This window comes from Oreochromis niloticus, linkage group LG6, assembly GCF_001858045.2.
Source record: "Oreochromis niloticus isolate F11D_XX linkage group LG6, O_niloticus_UMD_NMBU, whole genome shotgun sequence".
Classification (NCBI taxonomy): Eukaryota; Metazoa; Chordata; class Actinopteri; order Cichliformes; family Cichlidae; genus Oreochromis; species Oreochromis niloticus.
The window spans coordinates 11,188,311-11,207,414 of record NC_031971.2 but is presented as its reverse complement, the minus strand read 5'-3'; the positions used below and the strand labels follow the sequence as shown (position 1 = coordinate 11,207,414).

General features: G+C 39.8%; 2 protein-coding genes across 7 annotated transcripts in view; both read right to left on the bottom strand.

Annotated features, from left to right (window-relative positions):
• Positions 1–803: 803 nt before the first annotated feature.
• Positions 804–11,455, bottom strand: LOC100697104 (ADP-ribosylation factor-binding protein GGA3). The gene is made up of 16 exons (XM_003456935.5): positions 11,239–11,455; positions 9,775–9,859; positions 9,242–9,317; positions 8,592–8,690; positions 7,969–8,092; positions 7,674–7,774; positions 7,519–7,599; positions 7,284–7,421; positions 5,617–5,824; positions 5,360–5,539; positions 5,207–5,268; positions 5,029–5,132; positions 4,788–4,927; positions 4,505–4,674; positions 3,497–3,607; positions 804–3,146 (listed from the first exon to the last, which is right to left on the bottom strand). The coding sequence occupies exons 1-16, from the start codon at positions 11,279–11,281 to the stop codon at positions 3,036–3,038; spliced, it is 1,833 nt and encodes a 610-aa protein (XP_003456983.1). The 5' UTR covers positions 11,282–11,455; the 3' UTR covers positions 804–3,035.
• A 1,891-nt stretch (positions 11,456–13,346) lies between these two features.
• Positions 13,347–19,104, bottom strand: part of ears2 (glutamyl-tRNA synthetase 2, mitochondrial) — a 12,975-nt gene continuing 7,217 nt past the window's right edge. For all 6 annotated transcript variants that reach the window (XM_013265187.3, XM_013265188.3, XM_003456934.5 and 3 more), the window contains 7 exons: positions 18,786–18,936; positions 18,191–18,512; positions 17,999–18,107; positions 17,398–17,551; positions 17,006–17,136; positions 16,792–16,927; positions 13,347–14,118 (listed from right to left, as the gene is read on the bottom strand). In XM_013265187.3, coding sequence (XP_013120641.1) covers positions 14,020–14,118; positions 16,792–16,927; positions 17,006–17,136; positions 17,398–17,551; positions 17,999–18,107; positions 18,191–18,512; positions 18,786–18,936 — 1,102 coding nt within the window. In that variant the 3' untranslated portion in view covers positions 13,347–14,019. The remainder of the gene's footprint in view (positions 14,119–16,791; positions 16,928–17,005; positions 17,137–17,397; positions 17,552–17,998; positions 18,108–18,190; positions 18,513–18,785; positions 18,937–19,104) is intronic.

The following is a 19,104-nucleotide window of genomic DNA, read 5'->3' as shown; positions in this document are numbered from 1 at the left end:
TGGGACAAAACTGGAGACCTTTTGCTTGTCAGGCTAAATCACTACACTATGAAGCCATTTTTACAGATGAAAGTTGTTTGGGAACAGTGTCCTCACAGTTTATCCAGCAGTGGATCTCCCACTCTGCTACTTGCACAGATCTCAGGACTCTCTGCAGCACAGAGTAGCATGAAGATGGACCAAACCTGGGCTCGGCAACCTTTAATATGAAACAACTGTCAAACTTTGAAGCCTCACAATAAAGATGACACACTCTATTAATTATAAATTAGCCTATCCAAATGAACAGGTGTAAATAATTAACATCTTTTATCACAACTACTCTGCAGTGGGTTATTTATCATTACATGGTCATTTAAATTTGCCTTTTCATTATAGTTATTCTCCTTCTAGTGCATTTTTTATTATTACAGAACTAAATTAAATAAAAAGTTTTTTTTATATAATTTTATTGTTTTACTTCAGGAACAACTGTAAAGTGGAGAGAAAAAAATTAGCATTTTTAGGCCTACTGTTAAACAGTAACTATAAAGTGGTCTGCAGAGCTTTGATTTATTTGTAGAAATGTATCAATTCAAAGAACGTAACTTATAAAATAAGAAAAATGTAGCAGTGCAAGAGCTTTAAAAGTTATATAAAAAATTTAATTTTCAGTTCAATTTGACTAAAACCCAGCTGCATGTGGAATCCATAGCAACGCAGGGTCAATACACAAACATTTATGCGTATTCAGCCGTGCTAATCACCGCTGTAGAGGTCGGCAAATACAAGAGAATGAAGCAACACGTGTTAAACGAAGGAGATGAGGCAGATGTGAAACGTTTTTTAATTCAGTGTAAAGGCTACATACTTTCACAGCTGGAGGACGTCGAGACAAACTTTTAAAAAACACTGCAAAATATCCATTGTTCATTTTGTGTTTATATTATCGTCTTTTGGCGATACCACATTGAGCCCCTGCACATGTGTAAAAGAGCCGCAGATCTGAAATCCCTGGACCCAGAACAAAACTGTAACACAATCCATATTTACTGAAGAACTCAATACTGACACATGACAGACATGCATTTCCTGTTTCACAATCACACAGGAGGAAGCAGGTAAAACTGAGCCTGAATGGCTTCTTTGGGGATCATAAAGTGGTTAAAGCTGAGGAAACAACACACAGTCTGTAATTAAAGAAAACTAAATAAAATAAAATGAAACACAAGCAAACTGGAAACAACTTCACACAAAGAAACGAGGACCAAAGAAAAAAAAAAGCATGCTACTAAGAGTCAAACGCTACAGCAAAGAGTAGTAACTGATTTATTTTAAAGTATATTCAACACATTCACCAGCTATTTTGTCCTGCTTTCTGCCAGAGTGGGGAGAAAGTGTTTACAGATGTAAACAATTTTTATCAGCTTTGCTACATTTCTTTGTGTTTTTTCTTGAATCTTTTAATTGATGCACAAACAAGCAGATCCGAAATGCAGTAATACAATTATATAATTATACACACACACTTTAAGTGTAAGGAAAGAAAATCTTAGTTGGAAGATAAATACATATTAAAAACATCTCGAGGTGCTTCTAAAGTTCTGATGTCAGAAAAGCAGAAGAGGAAATAAAGTTTTTCAAATGCAGACTTGAAACCAGCAACACGTCAGACTGCACCTCTGTGGCTTAACAACAGCATGAGGCAGCAAAATAAGATGACAGCAGAGCATCTGACACCTGAATCAGATTTGAAATACAATATTCTGATGCACACAAAAGTGTAAAGGAACTGTAACTAATGTTACAGTAACTAATGTTACAGTTCCTTTACACTATTATTCATTCTTTTCTGAATGAATAATAGATTATTTTATTTGAAACTTTTTGCCACAGATTTTGTTGTACTTGAGTTTCTTAATGGCAAAAGCAACAATAACTACTAAAGACTTGGACTGTTTGGGTTTTACAATAATCAGAGCAACAGCTCCTCCCTTTGCTGCTCATTATTTGTGTGTGTGTGCGTGCAACCCACGCACTGCACTGAGTATTTTCAGTGACTGATTGAAAGTGGTTGCACAGGTCCCCGGGTGGGAGACGAACTGTGTCTAAAGCAGTCGCTCTCAGACAGATGACAGTTCACGAATAATCACAGTCTAATTTAAAAACACAGTCAATCAGACTCAGTCTGACGAGCACAATACGTCCAAGTCATATCTCTTTGCAATAAGGGGGCTCAAGTCAGCTGGTTGCCAACTGGTTGTATTCTTGTTATGTACCTATATAACAGCAAGGTAGCAGAGTAAATGTCATTCTGTAGTTAAATCGCAGCCATACGTCAGTATTTGTGGGGGAACTTTCTGTTTCCTATTTGTGAGACTCTGACTTTAAGCACTTTCTGTGAATTTCTGACAGCAACAGATTTGTGATTCCTCATAGATAATCTCTGCATTATCACAAATGATCACAAACAGATTGTATGTACCCCATCGAGTTGCAGACTGACGCCTCTTATTGCAGTTTTATCGTGTTTTGATGCATCAAGCTTGGAATACAGATCACAACAACTCACTGACGAGCAGTTACACTCCAGGTCTATATCTTCAAAAGGCAACAAGATCTCAAGGTCACAATACTTTTAGTTGCACTTCTGTCTCCAGCCACTGTTTACCACAGTGTGACTCCAGAGTCAGTGCTTGGTGTTTCTTTGGAATACCAACCAGGTATAAAGGAACTGGAAGTAACGGATTTCATGTGCAATGTAAGACTTTCAACTCTTTTTTAAAATAATGCCAGCCATTTTTCTTTGCCTGAATCACAGTTGCTACTTTTTTTTAATCACAGCAAATTGTTTAAAAAAAACCACACACACAAAAGTAATAGGATTTTCAAAAATATAAACTTGCTTGGTGTTACTTCATGAAGTGTCCAAACCTGAAAGCATCTCCATCTTCTGGTTGAGTTTTTCTTCCTCCCTGGTTTCACTTTCACTCTCTCTTCCTTCAAATGTTAATTTCACACCCAGCACAGAGTACAAATCTGAGTTTGTGAAGTTTTCAGTGGCCGGTCAAAGACATCCAGTCAGGAAAGTTGTCGATCTCTCCCGTCTCGCTCAGATGTTGGTCTCCGTGCATCAGTGTGAGCTTGTAGCGCAGGCGGACTTTACGCTGAGGGAAATAAGGAACATCTTAGGAAAATGGCTGAATTTCTCCAAAAAAAGAAATAAAGAACACATATTTAAAATGTTATCAGCATTATCTGTTGTGTTGTGTTGTAATATAAAGCAGAGTATGGTGTTTATCTACAGCTTTACTCTCTTAACCATTTCCTGCCATGTACAGGAAATGTGTGAAGCATCTTACTGAGGATCAGACAATTTATAGTAAGAGCAAAACAACCCTGCTCTGTGGAAATCTACAACAAAAACAAGTATAAACTTAAACAAACTGACATGTAAATATGCTGAAAACTTTAATCAAGGTAGACAGGCAGTAACAGTGACATGCATATAACTCACCCTCTGAGGATTAGCTAACAGGAGGACCTGGGAGACAGCAGGTGGAGGCAGGACAGGGTTGTACGGAGGTAGGTGTGTCCCTGAGGCAGGCTGAAGTTTCACTAACATCGTCTGTGTGACAGTAATTAAAGTAAGAAAGAGCCGTGTGCCCAACTCAGATAGGAAGCAGGCAGACACATGAAGTGGTTTCAAACAGAAAAACACTGACAGGGAGTGTCCAACAAATTTGAACTGTCAACCTGACTCCAGCAGGGGGCGCCAGATACATTTTGTTGTGATCTGATAGTCTGAGCCTACAACTAACTGCACAGAGCTTTGTGTAACAGCTGTCACAGGCCAATGACCTAGCTTCCTCTCCATCTAAACATATACAAAGCTGTAATATTTTTAGACGCAAAATGAAGCTACAGTTTAATATTCCCTTTTACACAGAGAGAGCCTTCGTGACATCAAATAGACGCACACAGAGGTGTTACCAATCCCATCTGTGTGTGAGGTGAAGGCTAAGTGCGTAACATAATTCATTCCATCAGTAACACCCGTGTCTACCTACTTCTAATGAAAAAACATCTGCAACTGAGAAAAATGTGTACTGGCATTTATACAGCACTTTCCTAGACTTATTGAGCAGTCACCATTTAAAATTCTGAAATTATAGCACTAATTTGAACATCATATTTCATTTTTTAAGCAAAACTGTGAAAAAAGTACTTAATTTGGACCAGCCTGCTTTCTTTGTTGTATCTTTTTTGTTCCAATTAACAATTTTAGCTAATATTTGTTCTGTTTAGAACAATCACTCATGTTTAAGAAACAAAAATCTAGCCAGCATTAGATATTGTGTTGCCACAGATCAGACAGCACAGCATGGGAATGTCTTCCTTCGAGAGCTGGAGGTTAAGAGGTTCAAAGTAGACATGTCCTAGAGAAATCTGCAAAAGTTTTCCTGATTCAAAAGTGCATCCGTCCACATTTTAAAAACATCCCCCTGCAGTCTGAGTTTGTTACCTTTGGAACAGCAGCTTGAAACAGGAAGTCTCTCACATCGAGCGCAGATGTGTTCACTGCAGACATGACGACCACGGCGACACCTGGATGACCTGGCGGAGGGTCTCTAGCGAAATGAAGAGATACGTGGAAACCGGCCCGGTTGTATAACGTGATCGGCTCCAGCTGACCTAACATACACGTGAAAATAACAATTAAAGTATGTGCTGATACTGAGGAACGACTTCCTCGTAGCTGCAAAACTCGCGGCAAACACTGGACGATCCCGCTTTAGACGACTTACTGGATTTGATGCTTTCCATTGGAACAAAGATGTTCTTCAGTAAGTGTGGGGGGCATGAGTCCTCTAGTTTCACTGGAGAACCTGAACCTTCATTTGATGGTTTGTCCGACCATTTGAACTGCTGACTTTGAGGGTGAGACCTAACGGGAGAAAAGGCAGATTTTTAAAAACAAAAGGTTGTTAACTTGTTTACTACTCTGACCAAGCGCCTATGAATCTAGAAATTTCTTTGCTAACTTACCAAATGTCTGTCCCATTAGTTGTAGCACTGCTGCCCCCACATCCACGGGCTCTCAGCAAAAGCCCTCCTCTGTTCTGCTCAGCATTAAAAATGTCTCCATTTAACTAAAAGTAAAAGTATATGTCAAATTGCATCTTCCAAACAAAATGCATGTTTAAATCTTCCATTCAAGCCTCACCTGCATCAGTTCCTCAGAATAGGACTTAGAATTCTCCTGAGTCCTTTGCTTTGAGACCAGATCTAATCACACAACAGGACGTCATTACATTATGAAGCGTATTTGTCAGTGTTACAGACAATAAAGCCGAAATAGGAACAAATGCAGGCCCACCTAATTCGTTTAAGTCCTGGTCGGCTTCTGAGCTGAAAGCTTTGTCCAGATAAGAGGTGAAGACGGGTGACGAAGATTCGAATACAGGCAGGGAATCGGCTTTACTGTGAGTCTGCGGAGAGTCCAACGCTGACAGATCGATGAGGTGGTAGCTCTTAACCTCCCTGTGACTCGTAGGAGCTGGACCAATGAGAGAAAAGAGGTTCGCAAACAAGATTTTTCCACGAGGACTAAAAGGTGAACAAAATGAAGCCTACCAGTTTTACTCGTCACTTCTTCACTTTTACTTCGTGCTCTTTCTCCGTTACACTCTGCTCCCACCACCCGGAATTTGTAAGCGTTCACTACAAGAGTCAAGTCATCGTTAGCTGCCAGGATCTGCGCCAGAGCAGCGTCGTCATCCATCGTGTCGCTGGCCAGTCGAAAGAGGCTGGGCCTCAGCCGGTCGCAGCGCTCATACAGCGCCTGCAAAGGTTTAAAAAAATTCAATGTTTTTTTTTAATTTTTTAAATTACTTCTTCAAGTAAATCAACTGTCAGACATTGTGCCTCAAGTTTCCACCAGCAGAACATCGTTTCCCAGCATTGTGACAGTGGAAAAATTGGCTCTATCAGCACGACATCACAGCTTGAGTGAAGTTTTTTAAACCGATCAGTTGTATCCAAGGAGATAAACTAAGGGTGGAAATAAGCGACTTCATCACAGACACAGAATTTACTAAATAAAGATCACAAGACTTCAATCAGCAAACAGCCTGTCCACGAGGACTAAAAATCAACATGCAGTTACGCAGCAGCTACGAACAAATATGGCTGCTGAGGGTCATTAAAGCATGTGTTCAGCTTCCAGTGCTTCAGGTTACTCAAAACGCTAATGACCAAAACAGGGATAGAAAGATCTGTAATGATAAATGAAGCTCAAAGACACATCAATGTATCCCAGCTCCATCGAGCTGATTAAAAAAGGTTAAATGTGTAAAACTGCAGAAACAGTGTATCCATGTGTGCAATGGGTACGCAGTGTATCCTGTGCATCCACTGTAAAAAGACAAAAAGCAAATATGTCTAATGTCTCTAACACTCGTGACAATACGGTTAAAAGGTCCAAACTTTTTGACCCCCTTCACGTTTTCCTAACCCGTCCATTGGGTCTGGATTCTAATCTTTAGTGGGCCGATTCAGGCACTCAGGCCTCATGTTTGACACCCCCGCCTTAGGGCAAGGCAGTGTGTTGCAGGGCTAACAGAGAGAGGCAGACAATCATTCGCACTCACGTTCACACCTACGGGCAGTTTAAAATCATTAATTAATGAAAACCCGATTAACTCATTTTCAACATATTTTCAGAAATTGCCAATTATTTAAATTTTGATTTAAAATAAATATTCAAGGTTATGTTTATAAGTTTTCTTCATTTTACAAATTATTTAGATAATTTTACACATCTAAATAATTTATTTTATGTATTATAGTGTTATGGAATCGTTACAAATAAACTTAGGATAAAGTGTGGTATTCGTTATGCTAAAGAAAAAAAAAGGCTCAGTGTGAAAGATCGAACTGATCACTGTCTCCATTTTAAAACTGGGTAGTGTTTTCTAATGATATTGTCTATGGAAGCATGTGTAACGTAGTCCCAGCACAGAACCCTGTGGAACTCCATGAATGACTTTGGCATGTGAGGAAGACTCAATGTTTACATGAACAAACTGGAATCTATTGGATAGATACGATTCAAACCACCACAGTGCATTTCATTTAATACCAACAGTGAATTCTAGTCCTTGCAATCAAATGTTGTGCTCAAACGTACCCAAGGCTGCACAAAAAAAAGAAAGAAAACAGTTCTGCAGTTGCAAAGCAGTTAAAGACACAACAGTCACAGGATTTCCAAAGCTGAGTGTGTATTTCATGTAGTAACATACCTTCATGTCGTCACTGGGCTGTAATGAAGTTCCAGTTATAGCGTGCTGTTCCAGTAGCTCTCTGAGCTGCTTAGTGTTGCTCTCCACATCCTGCAGAGTAGACTCACGCTTTGACACTTTCTCAGCCTTCTCTTGCTCCTTAATGTAGCACATACACAGGAAAAAAAAAAGTCAATATTAAATTGATATAAAAGCACGATCATCATCTTTGCACGATCACCGCTGCACTCCTCACCTCTTTGATGGTGCTTTTAATGAGCCTGTTGGCAGTTTCCAGGTCTTCAGGACGGCCACTTTTCAATAATCTGGCCAACAGCTTTAAGCACAGAAAAAATGTAAGCAGGATGAAACCTGTCACACACCTCAGTATACAGCAACACACACGCTCACCTTAGCCTTGTCCTCCTGGTCAAAAACAGACTCTGTGGTTCTCTGTGGTGGAGGAGCCATTATAACTGTCTCCGGCAGTTTGGGATCTTTCTTCACAATACCTAACATCAGAAAAAGACACCCACTCAAAAAAAAATCAAAAAACGTCCCATGTTCATCAAGAGTTGAACACAACAGAACAACTAAGAAATTATTAAACTGTTACATATCACGTGCTCAGTGTTAGATGAAGTGATTCTCAGGTAGAGCTTCTGAGCGCAGACGTTTCATGTCGTGTGTCTGCATTGTTCCTCACCTTGTTTCTTGAGCATGCTGTAAGCTTCCTGAATCTTAGGTTCATCTTTAAGCCAGAGCGTCCAGCCGTAGAGGACCTCCGTCACCCTGTCTTTGACTGTCTGCGGAGTCCACGAGCCGAAATACTGCTCGGAAAGATGGATCACATGTCAGAGTTACTGCAGAAAAAGCTGCTCATTAGAAATTTCCAGAATATCCTGGTCCCACAGTCTAGAACGTGGATCTTTGGATGTTGGACTAATTTTAAATCTATATGCTGTCAGATTCTTAGATTAGATTGGAGCAGATTTACTAACGTGCTGCACAGTTGGGAACACGGAGACTTTTCTGACTCTATACCTGCAGTAACTGTCTAAACATATTAATTGAAGTACATTTTTTCATTCTTATAATATGAATCTCTATAATTCAACATCTGATGCTTTTTTTTTATTGAACTTTGACTGAGCCATGTGATATATGGAGGCTATTTTTTTTTTCCACGTTCACAAAAGTTCACTGCAGTTCATTTGAACTCTTAAATAATTTACTTCGTGGAAGTCTGACTACCAAATGTAGAGGTTTTCAGACTGTTCTCTCTGCTTAAAAACTACCACTGACATTTTTGTGTGTGATAAGCAGTACCTTTGGTGTTAACACTTTGATGAGTTCATTGAGAAAGCGAAACTTGGCAGCCTCGCTGTGGAACCGCTTGCCGCAGTTGTTCATACATGCCTCGAGAATCTGGAAAACACCAAAAAAACAACAACAAAAAAAACTCAATCCTAACCACTAGAAACTGAAGAACGTTTTTTCGTACGCAGCACGCAACAGAGAGAAGAGATTTTCTTCTTTGATATTTGTGGTTAACCACATTTTAAAAATGTCACATGTTCTGAGGCACATGGTCCTCAAGAAGCTTCTCCAAGTCGCATCTCATAGCGAAACACTTGCTACAAGCTGTGCGTGCCTTCACAGCAGCTTCAAACTTGGATTAAATGCCTCATCTCGCTTCGTCCACGTGATAAATATTAGTCACGGATATTATTCACCCCACCCCCACACACAGAGTTACAAGAAAGACTTTTTTTTTTCTGTGGTGTCTGTCGACGAAAATACTGTGACAAATGCCGAGTATGACCTTTGAGAAGGAGAAATAAATCAATACAGAATTATAGCACTTGTCCATGTTAAAAAATCTGGTTTAAGTTCAAACGTCTGCAGATAAAAGCACCACAAAACAAGAGAGATAAATACACGGCGTGACATGCCATGACATTAGTCTGGTTACTCACTGTGAGAGCCTGCAGAGCCACTTTCTCCTGTGGAGCCTGGATTTTATGTGCGAGAAGACGAATGGCTACCTGCGGCCTGAAAGGCAGACAAATCTCAAATCATCTGAGTGAACTGTGAGCAAACATGTCGCGCAAACAGCTGAAGACGTAGTGTTTGCACAGCTTCCACACAGTGCTCTGCCCGCCTCAGCAGAAATGCACTGAAATGCTTAAAATAAAACAGGACTCTGCTTTTACATGAAAGTACCTTTACACTTTATGCTGCATCATATCGAGAAGAGGGAAAGGGGAAAAGGTGTCACAGACTTCCCTCTTGATCTTGCGCGATGGTGTAACTGACAAACTGTGATGGCAACATGGATGTGAAGCAACTATTTCCCAAATGTCTGAGTTGTGTTAAAGTCATTTTTAGAAGAAAGTGGCTTTGCTTACAAAACTTTAGTTCATACTAACTACAATAAAGAGGGGAAGTATACAAGTTTTACAGGTGCTTAAATTATAGGTAAGACTGAAGAAAGCAACACTCTGCTCACCCGTTAGTCTCCTGATTGACAAGCTCGTAGAAACCCTGAATACAGTCCCATCTGTCCTCCTGATTATTTGGGTCCGTGGCCTGATCTGAAAAAAATCAGACCACAGAAAGAGTGAAATACAGAAGAAGAAGAAGAAAAAATGATTTGCTGTGGAAGTGAAAATTAAAGATCTGCACAAAAAGGGGAAACAAAGCCTATGTTGCACCAAGTGTGCTTCTAATGTGTGGAGGCTAGCTAGCACACATATTTGTGCACCATCCCCACCATATAAGATGACAAGTTGTTTTATTTTCCTTTTTTTAAGTATTGTATTCGATAATTTTCTAGATCCATTTTTTTTTTTGATGAAATACATAACCAGAGGTAGAAGAAGAAAAGCCTGAAACCACATTTAAAAAAAATCACTTCTTTATATTTTGCTGTCATGGAGCCAGACTTTGTATTATTTTTAAAGTGGTGTTGAGCAATAGTTATCCAGGCTTTCTTAAGGTCTTTCAAAGTTTTTCTTTAGACACTGCCTACTTTTTTACTAATTTTCAGTCCAGTTCCTATACCTGACCTTTGCGTATGTGTGAAACCACTTAACACTAACCTATGAATCATTCATGCTTAAAAGGCACCTTTCTTATAGATTGCATTCATAGATTCAGCTAAAGCCAGTATCCATAAAAACTTTTCTGTAAGCCTGGAGGACTATCGCTTAGGACCACTTTTAAAAAGTTACAAGCAAGAAGGGCTACTTGGAAGCAAAATATAAAGAAATTACAGTAAATAAATTAAAATACAAAAAAAAAAAAATACAGAGGAGCTTATCCAATAAGGTGACGAGGCTTTAATGCACATTTTAATTGAGATTCTGGATGTCTACAAGCCTGTAAACTATACAACTATACAGTACAATACGACAATAACCATGCTATGAACTGACTGCTTCAGCACTACCTCTCTCCTGTGTGGGTGCCTTTTTATTTTATTTTTTAACTATGAATACAGTATGAGATTATGACATTATGGGATGAATTATTGCAGTAAAACCTATAAAAACCTGCTCTGTATTTCATCACAGGTCTAAAGTCAATTCCAGCTACTTGTTTGGTTACACGCCTGCTTTTATTAAATAAAAAACCTGTGACAGCGCGCGCACGTCTGCAGGTGACACGCGAACACCGCTCGAGCGCTTCTCTCTCTCTCTCTTTCACGCACACGCACGAGCGAACAACTTCCTGTTCCAGCTGAGAGTTTCTAGAGAATACCAAAACCTAGTTTAAGTTAAATAAATAAAACAGGGCGTTGTTTCGCGCATGAAAAGTCTGTGCGGTGATGGAGTCAAACTGAAGTCACGAGCCGACCGTCCACGGGACATTAGCACGGACCGTCTCGCCAATGAGAAGTAGGCTAGCTCTGCAGACTCGCAGCTGAACGCCAACAACAACACAAACTTTTTTCTGTTCCGTGTTCACTTACTGAGCCAAGACTCGAAAGTCTCCTGGCTGTCACCGCTCGCCATCGCCGTCCGTCTCCTGCCGGTCCAGACCCGCTTAGCTGCCGAGTGTTCCTCTCTGGTGGAGAAGCGGAGGTGTCAAACTGCCGTCTGTGTACGCTGACATGTGACACTCACGCCCCTGACACACCAACCACGTTACACCCCCCTCACTGCCTGCATCAGCACTGCGCTCACACAACTGCTTATCTTCAACTCTATATCGTATTTGTCAGTGCAGTGGTGAAAGAAGGAACTCACTTCAGGCTCATGCACACTGCCACCTTCTTACTTCTCCACCACATTTCACACGGAAAGTTTTTACTTCGTTAGATCACCCAAACGTCTTTCCACTTACAGAAGAATTCATTGGGAATTGTTATTTTTATATTATTTGGAGTACTTTTAATACTTTCATATCGCATTTGTTATGATGCTTAATTCATAATGTATTAAGTTCAAACGTCCTACATCTCTTCGTGTAAGAATATTTCTTCTAAATATAATTTGACTCAAAATTTAAAAAAATACCATGCTTTGATAATTCAACTAAGAGTCCATTATCTGCGATACAGTTCTCAGAATTAAGGGAACTCTCCATCAGTCTGCCCAGTTAGGAACCATAAACCATTAACCATTGTGAATGCATTTCACCTGCTTTGATGCAAATGTAAGTGTCACCAAGAGCTCTTGAGAGGCAACAAGAACATAACCACCAACAAGGAAATGGTTTTGGAGGTGATGGCCACAGATGATCACTCTCTCAGTTCAGCTGACAGTAACTGCAAGCACAGGTCCCACTAAGGGACTCAAGGCCCTCATGATACCCTCATGGAGTCTACTGTTCATGTTCTTAAAATTATTTTAATACAAACTCAGATTAAACACCATTTAACTCACTATTTAACCCTCCCTATACCAAAAAAGTCAAAGATTAATTGATCGTTAGCAAATGTGAGGACCTCTGTAAAAGTATTCGGGGGTGTATCTACACTGAGAAAGATTATTCACAAAAGGAACGTTTAAGAGAGTCTTTTGTTTCAGACTCTATGGGCCTCATTTAGCATGTTTAATGTTAAAGTTCAGTCATGACAGTACAGACTTTCTCAGATGTAGATTTGTTGCTGTGTCTGTGATCATTGTCCTGTTGCATGACCCTGTTTGGGTCAAGCTTTAGCCATTTTACAGACTGCCCCATACTCTAGAATACGTTGGTATGCAGAGGAGTTTATGGTTGACTCAGTGACTGCAAAACAAGCCCAAATCATCACACTTCCACCACTGTGCTTGATAGTTGGTGCAACGTGTTTGGTTTTCTCAAAGCTTAGTGCTGTGCATTTTAGATCAGAGTGAAGATATGCGGCTAATCTGTTCAAAGGACATTGTTCCAGAAGTGTTTAGTGGTTTTTTAAGATGCAAATTTGGATTTGAAAAGAAAAGACTGAAGCTATTGCAATGGCCCAAAGTCCAAACCTCAGCGGTATTGAAATGCTGTGGTGGGAACTTCAGACAGCAATGCATAACATAAGAAATGCCCCAAAAACCTCAATGAAATGAAGCAATGCTGATTAAAAACAAAAAACAAAAGTAAATAATTCACAGCAATGTGAAAAATAGTCATAAAATGAACAATGACTTCAAATTATTGCTGCTATAGGTGGTTCTACGAGAACTACCCAATGATGGGATGTACTCAGTTTTTCACATGCTGCTTCTGCATTTTGGCTTTCTTTTTGTTTAGTAAATAATGACAGTGTAATATTTACATTTTTTGTTTATGTCAGGTTATATTCACCTATATTTTTAACATTTTAAAACCTGGTTACAACCAGAATTTTTTTTATAAAAGCTCAGAAGTGAAAGAGGGTGCATGATAACAAAAGGTCATTCTGCAACAAGACTTCACTTTAAAATGTTTAAGCTGACAATACCTCACATCAGTCAACCCTGTGATGTCACAACATTATAGAAACATTAACTCTGAAATATATAGAAGTATTATTTCACTGCCTATTATTCTATATACCAGCATTATAAACGTCAGCTATCACACTGGTGTAATGGAGTAAATAAATACTCAATAATATAACAATAAAGGGAAGTAGAAGTACCTCAGAACGTGATTTCAAAATGTTTACCCTAGAATTTTTGTAAGCCATCTTTCATAAACAAAAACATTTTAAAAAGTAGTTCAATGGTTTAATTACACAGGTCTTACAATAAATACCTTATTTTATAAGGTCATTAAATTGTTTGGCATCATTTATTAAAAAAAGACAATAATATATTATGTCACATTCAAAACAAAAAGGTGTTAATTGCCAGCAGAAAGTCTGTATTAAATGTAAATGTAGGTCATATATCTATCTTTGGGGAATTTATTTACTGACGTCTTCATCAACACTTGCGACTGTACATCTGTAAATCGCTTCATTGAAATTTCTTCAGTAAAGTACCTTGATATTTGCATGGAAATATCAAGGTACTTCCCATCCATGTGTGAGCACAGCAACAGGTGTAAGGTCTCACATTACTGCATAACAAAGTCTGAGTGCATAAAATTAGTTCTCAGCACCTTTATAAAACATTTTCTAATATTTCAAGTATTAATTGGCATTCAGTTCATTTTAAAGGTGGCAGAATCACCATGTGTGAGATCAACTGTCAACACTCAGGCCAACCAGTCCAACAGCAGCTGTTTTCTTCAGGCTTCCAACAGTTAGTGCGGTGACTGTGAGGCGATGTAGTGGCGGGCAGTTTAGTCGTTAATCTGTTTCATTTGAAAGCAGTAGAAGTTTCTGGAATCGATGGCTGATCTCTGCAGAGCCCAGAGACACCATCATCTCAGCGACACTGGGACCTTGCTGCAGGTCAGAGGGGAAGAGAGGATCAGGGGTCAGAAAAGTTGACACAATCAAACCAGCCAGCATCCTGTGTGAAGCACAACCAAGAAACAGCTTCCTCTTTCTTCATGCCTGCCCTCACCAAGTAAGCAGGGGTAACGTGGCAACTGACTAAGTAGACGACTGTTTTTCATTACCGCCACCTTTCAAAAATGGTATTGTGGAGTTCAGCTGAGTCATTTCACATAAGGAAATGAACATATGGCACGTGCTAAGAGTATTTTTCTGATTTCAGCAGCTAGACATGATTGAATCTGCTGATCTGCAGTTTGACAAACACAACTTTAGAAATGAGACTACAGAAACAAAAGTGATCTTTAAAAATGACCAATGGACATCATTTTAAGTTCCTTGTATTATGCTACTTATCTGTAACTACTCTAAAGCACACGGTGTTCTTAAGGATGAGCAAACGTGACTCTAAAGTAAAGATCAAAATGACAAACGCTGATCTTTGCTTGATTAATTTAACCACAGACCTCACAACCTTATTAACATGCAGATGTGTGTTTTAATTTAACATATACTTCTGCCAAATATGGGCGTCTATATGAAACCTTTTAGATAGGAAGAATCAGGCCGGCAGCTACAATAAGACCTGTGCAGAATAAAAGCCCTTGGCAGTAAGAACATATAATTGCTATATTTATTATGAAATTATTATTTTTAATATTTTTAATATTTAAATAAAAAAAAAATTATTATTATTTTTTTAAAATAGAACATATAGAACAGAATTTTAACAGAAATCTTGTATCTCCAACTTTTCATTAAAGACTGCAGTCTGTTTATCTGACGCTGGAAAAAAAAAAAAAAAAAAAAAAAAAAAAAAAAAACTGTATTACATCATTGCAGGAACTTCCATTAACAAAGTCTTGTGATCAGTATGGGAACTGGATGACTTTGCAAGAAAAGGTCAAAACATCAATTAAATATAGTTAGGGTCAGAGTTGAACTGTCGCCACTGAATTAATGACCACCTCTGCTTCAAGTATGACTTTAGCCACTAATAACTTTTGAGTGAAAACTAGCAGCAGTGAAACCACACTTGTGGACTTCTTTTTTAACTACTACTAACACTTATTGACTTTTTAGAATTTTTAGAGTTTGTGAAAAGACAAGCACTATAGTAATTCAGAACCAGCTTTACTTCACAGATTTAGCACATTTCCATGTGTTCTTTTTAAGACAAGCTGCAGTGCACATTGCCCTTACACCTGACTCATCTTTAAACTTGTGGTTTCCAGTTCTGACAGACTTCAACTCAAATGGCAACAAGTGATATTTGATAAAACTTCTGCAGCTCATTTAGAAGACACAGGACCTTATTTATACACTGCTTTAAAAAATTTAAAAGGAACACTTTGAAAGCACATGACGACTATAGACTGGGTAACGTTTTAGGAATGAAAGCTGGCACATCGTTTGTTGGAATTGAAAATTATCACCTTACAGATCATTGAATTCAAATACACACAAGAAATCAAAGTGTAAAAAATAATGCAGCAGGCTACTCCATTCTGCTGAAACTGAATTGCAGCAACCCAGAATGATACTCAGTAGTTTGTATTACCCCCCACGTGCTCGTATGCATGGCTGACAATGTCTGTGGACGCTCCTAAAGATCGAAGTTGATATCCTCATGGCGATCTCCTCCCAGATCTGGACCTGGTTCACATCTGAGCTCCTGGACAGTCTGGTAGCTCAGACTGGGCCCAAACATGATGTCCCAGAGGTGCTCTGTTGGATTTATTTCTGCTGAATGTGGAGATCAATGGTATCCATTCCTTTATCCTGCAGGAACTGCCTACATACTTTCACTACATGAGGCCAGGCATTGTTGGAGTCAGGACCCACTGCACCACCGTAGGGTCTGAGTGGGTCCAAGGATTTCATCCCGATACTTAATAGCAGGGGTGCTGATGCTTAGCCTATAGAGGTGTGTGTGTCCCTCCATGGATATGCCTCCCCAAACCATCACTGACATGCAGCATTATTTTATCCACGGCATCCCCAGACCGTTTCACATCTGTCACATGCTCAGGCTGAACCTGCTCTCATCTGTGAAAAGCACAGGGCGCCAGTGGTGAACCCACCAGTTCTAGTATTCTTTGGTAAATGCCAAACATGCTTGCAGTGCTCAGCAGTGAGCACAGGGCCCACTAGAAGATGTTGGGCCTTCAGCCACCCTCAAGAAGTCTGTTTGTGATTGTTTGGTTCGAGACATTCACACCAGTGGCCTGCTGGAGGTCATTTTATAGCTCAGACAGTGGTATTAGAAGTGACACTGACCCTGGTCAAATGAAAAACTAGTCAAAAAGATGAAGGAAAAATGTCAGTGTCCTCCACCTGTAAAACCATTCCCATTTTGAGGCTTGTCTCATTGTTGCCCCTCTAGTGCACCTGTTGTTAATGTTAATGTTAACAACCCCCACTGCTGCTTAACTGACCAGATCAATATCCCAGAAGAACGGACTTGATCTTGTACTCTGATTAAAAAGTGTTCCTTTATATTTTTAAGCAGTGTATATATTTGTTTTTGCTTTGCAACCATCTATGCAGATGGTGTATAAGATGAAAAACAGAGTTGGCACTATCTGTCATGAAAACACTCTACAGGACGAGGCTGGATACCTGCTGACCGCTGAGAACCAGACGTAACAGCTTCATCACCTCCCTGTACTTGGTGGCTTTAGCCTGCTTAGCCACAGCTTTCAAGTCTTTACCAAGTCGATCCACTGAAAGCTCCTCGCCTCGGTCTTCTATCAGCCTAAAAGCACAAATTCAACTGTTTAAAATCACATTGAGAGACTGAAACTGTAAGATGAATGAAACATGCTGTACACACTTCAACAGTAATGAAGCAATGTGCTGGGCCTCTCCAGTGAGTGATGCCACCTCCTGGCTGGAAAAGGAAGGACGCACCCACAAGTAAGAGTAAGTGGGGCTTACAAGCTCCTTCAGGAAGGATATGTGACCCTGTTAAAGAGAGAAGAGGATTGTTTCCATAATAATGCACACTGTTTGGACATCACACTAGAAGCCACACCAGTGCAGGACAGTATTTAACTACAGATCAACAACTGACAACAGCTGGTTTCATATCCATATGATAGGAATAGACACAAACGCACTACAGTCACTATAAGGTCTATACGATGTAAACCTTCACTAAAAAGGCCAAAAACCTTTTAATTAGCAAAGGAATACAGAGTTAAACCAGAGTAAAGTCATGGTTACCTTACGGAGATGCAGCACCCGCCTGATGTAATCCTCGTGCAGCACATCCTTATCCTGGATCTGTTCTGCGTAGGCCTGATAGATTTGCTCCTGTAGATCTTGTATCAGCAAATCACACTGCTGCTCATCTTCAATTCGCTGCTGCAGGTGAAGTCTGTCATAAACACAGAGTTTCATTTACCTCTTAAAAAGGATATGTATTTATAGATTTCCTTTTCATCTCTTCTTTTTAATAAGACTTCCTCATGTTCCACAAAAAAAACAGACACTTTGAATTACTCTTAACAACAAGGAGACATTTTGGGGAATGATTACTTAAACTTAATGTTTTGCTGTTCTTGAGTTAAGCAAAGAGCCATTGAGCTTCGCTGTGATGCACTCAATTCAAACATTTCAAACTCTGGACAGCTTAAACTAAAGCAATCAGCAGGAATGAATTCCAGTAGAAAGAAATCTACATTGCGTTAAAATTGCAGTTGGAAAAATGTATGCATCACTATGCATCATGTATCTTTTCGTCTCTTGCTTTAAAAATGAAATAAGGCCTAAATAAACAGAACCCAGGCTGGATGGATAAACTTAAAGTGAAGTTCTGACTCACCTGTTGAACTCTGGCAGCTTCTCCAGGTCTAACAAAGCAGAGTGAGTTGTGATCTTTGAAGGATTAAACTCAGAAATCAGTTCATCTATCCTCCTCCCCATTCGATTAGCTATATGGAAACACAAGACGTTGGACTTTGATATATTGATCACTATTTTTAATCACAGTTTTGCAGAGACCCCCATCACTCACTGTTGAATCCAGATCCACAGTTGGTTGTTATATCCAACAGAGCCTCTGGCAGGACTCCGTCTCTCTTGAATGTTTCGATGAATATGTCCCCCTGCCTCTTTGACAGTTTACTGCCATCTTTGTTCATCAGCAGCGGCAGATGTCCGAACGTGGGCGGCTGCCATCCAAGAGCCCGGTACATGAGGAGATGTTTGGAGGTGGAGATCAGCCACTCTGAACCCCGCAGGACGTGGCTGACCTTCATGTAATGATCATCTACAATGTTGGCGAGGTGATAGGTGGGAAAACCGTCTGCTTTTATCACCACAGGGTCGCCCTCCACCTAAAACAAAAGGACAGAGGATGTGTTTGAAAATGAGAGCTGGAAAGGAGCCAGAAGAAATATGGCAGACTGAAAACTAAAGGCACCCTTTTGTATTCAAGTACCACCGTTAACAGCTCATTATATGGACTACACTTGTTTTTAAAGCACAGTAACAATCTGAACCTCAAGAAATGTAACATTTATTTCAATCAAGCAAGAATATTTATAGTCAAACATTAAAAACCCCCCAAAAAGTTAGCTTTATTAATAAAACCCACTGAAAATCCCAACCTGTGCAACTTCATGCCGATTCCATCCAAAGATCAGATCCTGAAAAGGCTCAACGCCCTCTTCCAGACGAAACCTGATCACATATGAGGCTCCCTGAGCCAGCTTCTCCTGGGCCTGGTCCGCCCGCAGGTGACGACACCTGTTGTCATACCTGAAGAGGTGCAAACACTGTCAGAACCTTGAAAAACAAAAGCACTCAGAGAGCGCAACTCCCCCCGAAGGCCAAAGGCTTTACTTAAACCTTAATGTCTTATATTTTTAATACAACATGCTGACGTCAGCCTGCTTTAAAACAACACAGTCATGTCTGACCTTTGAC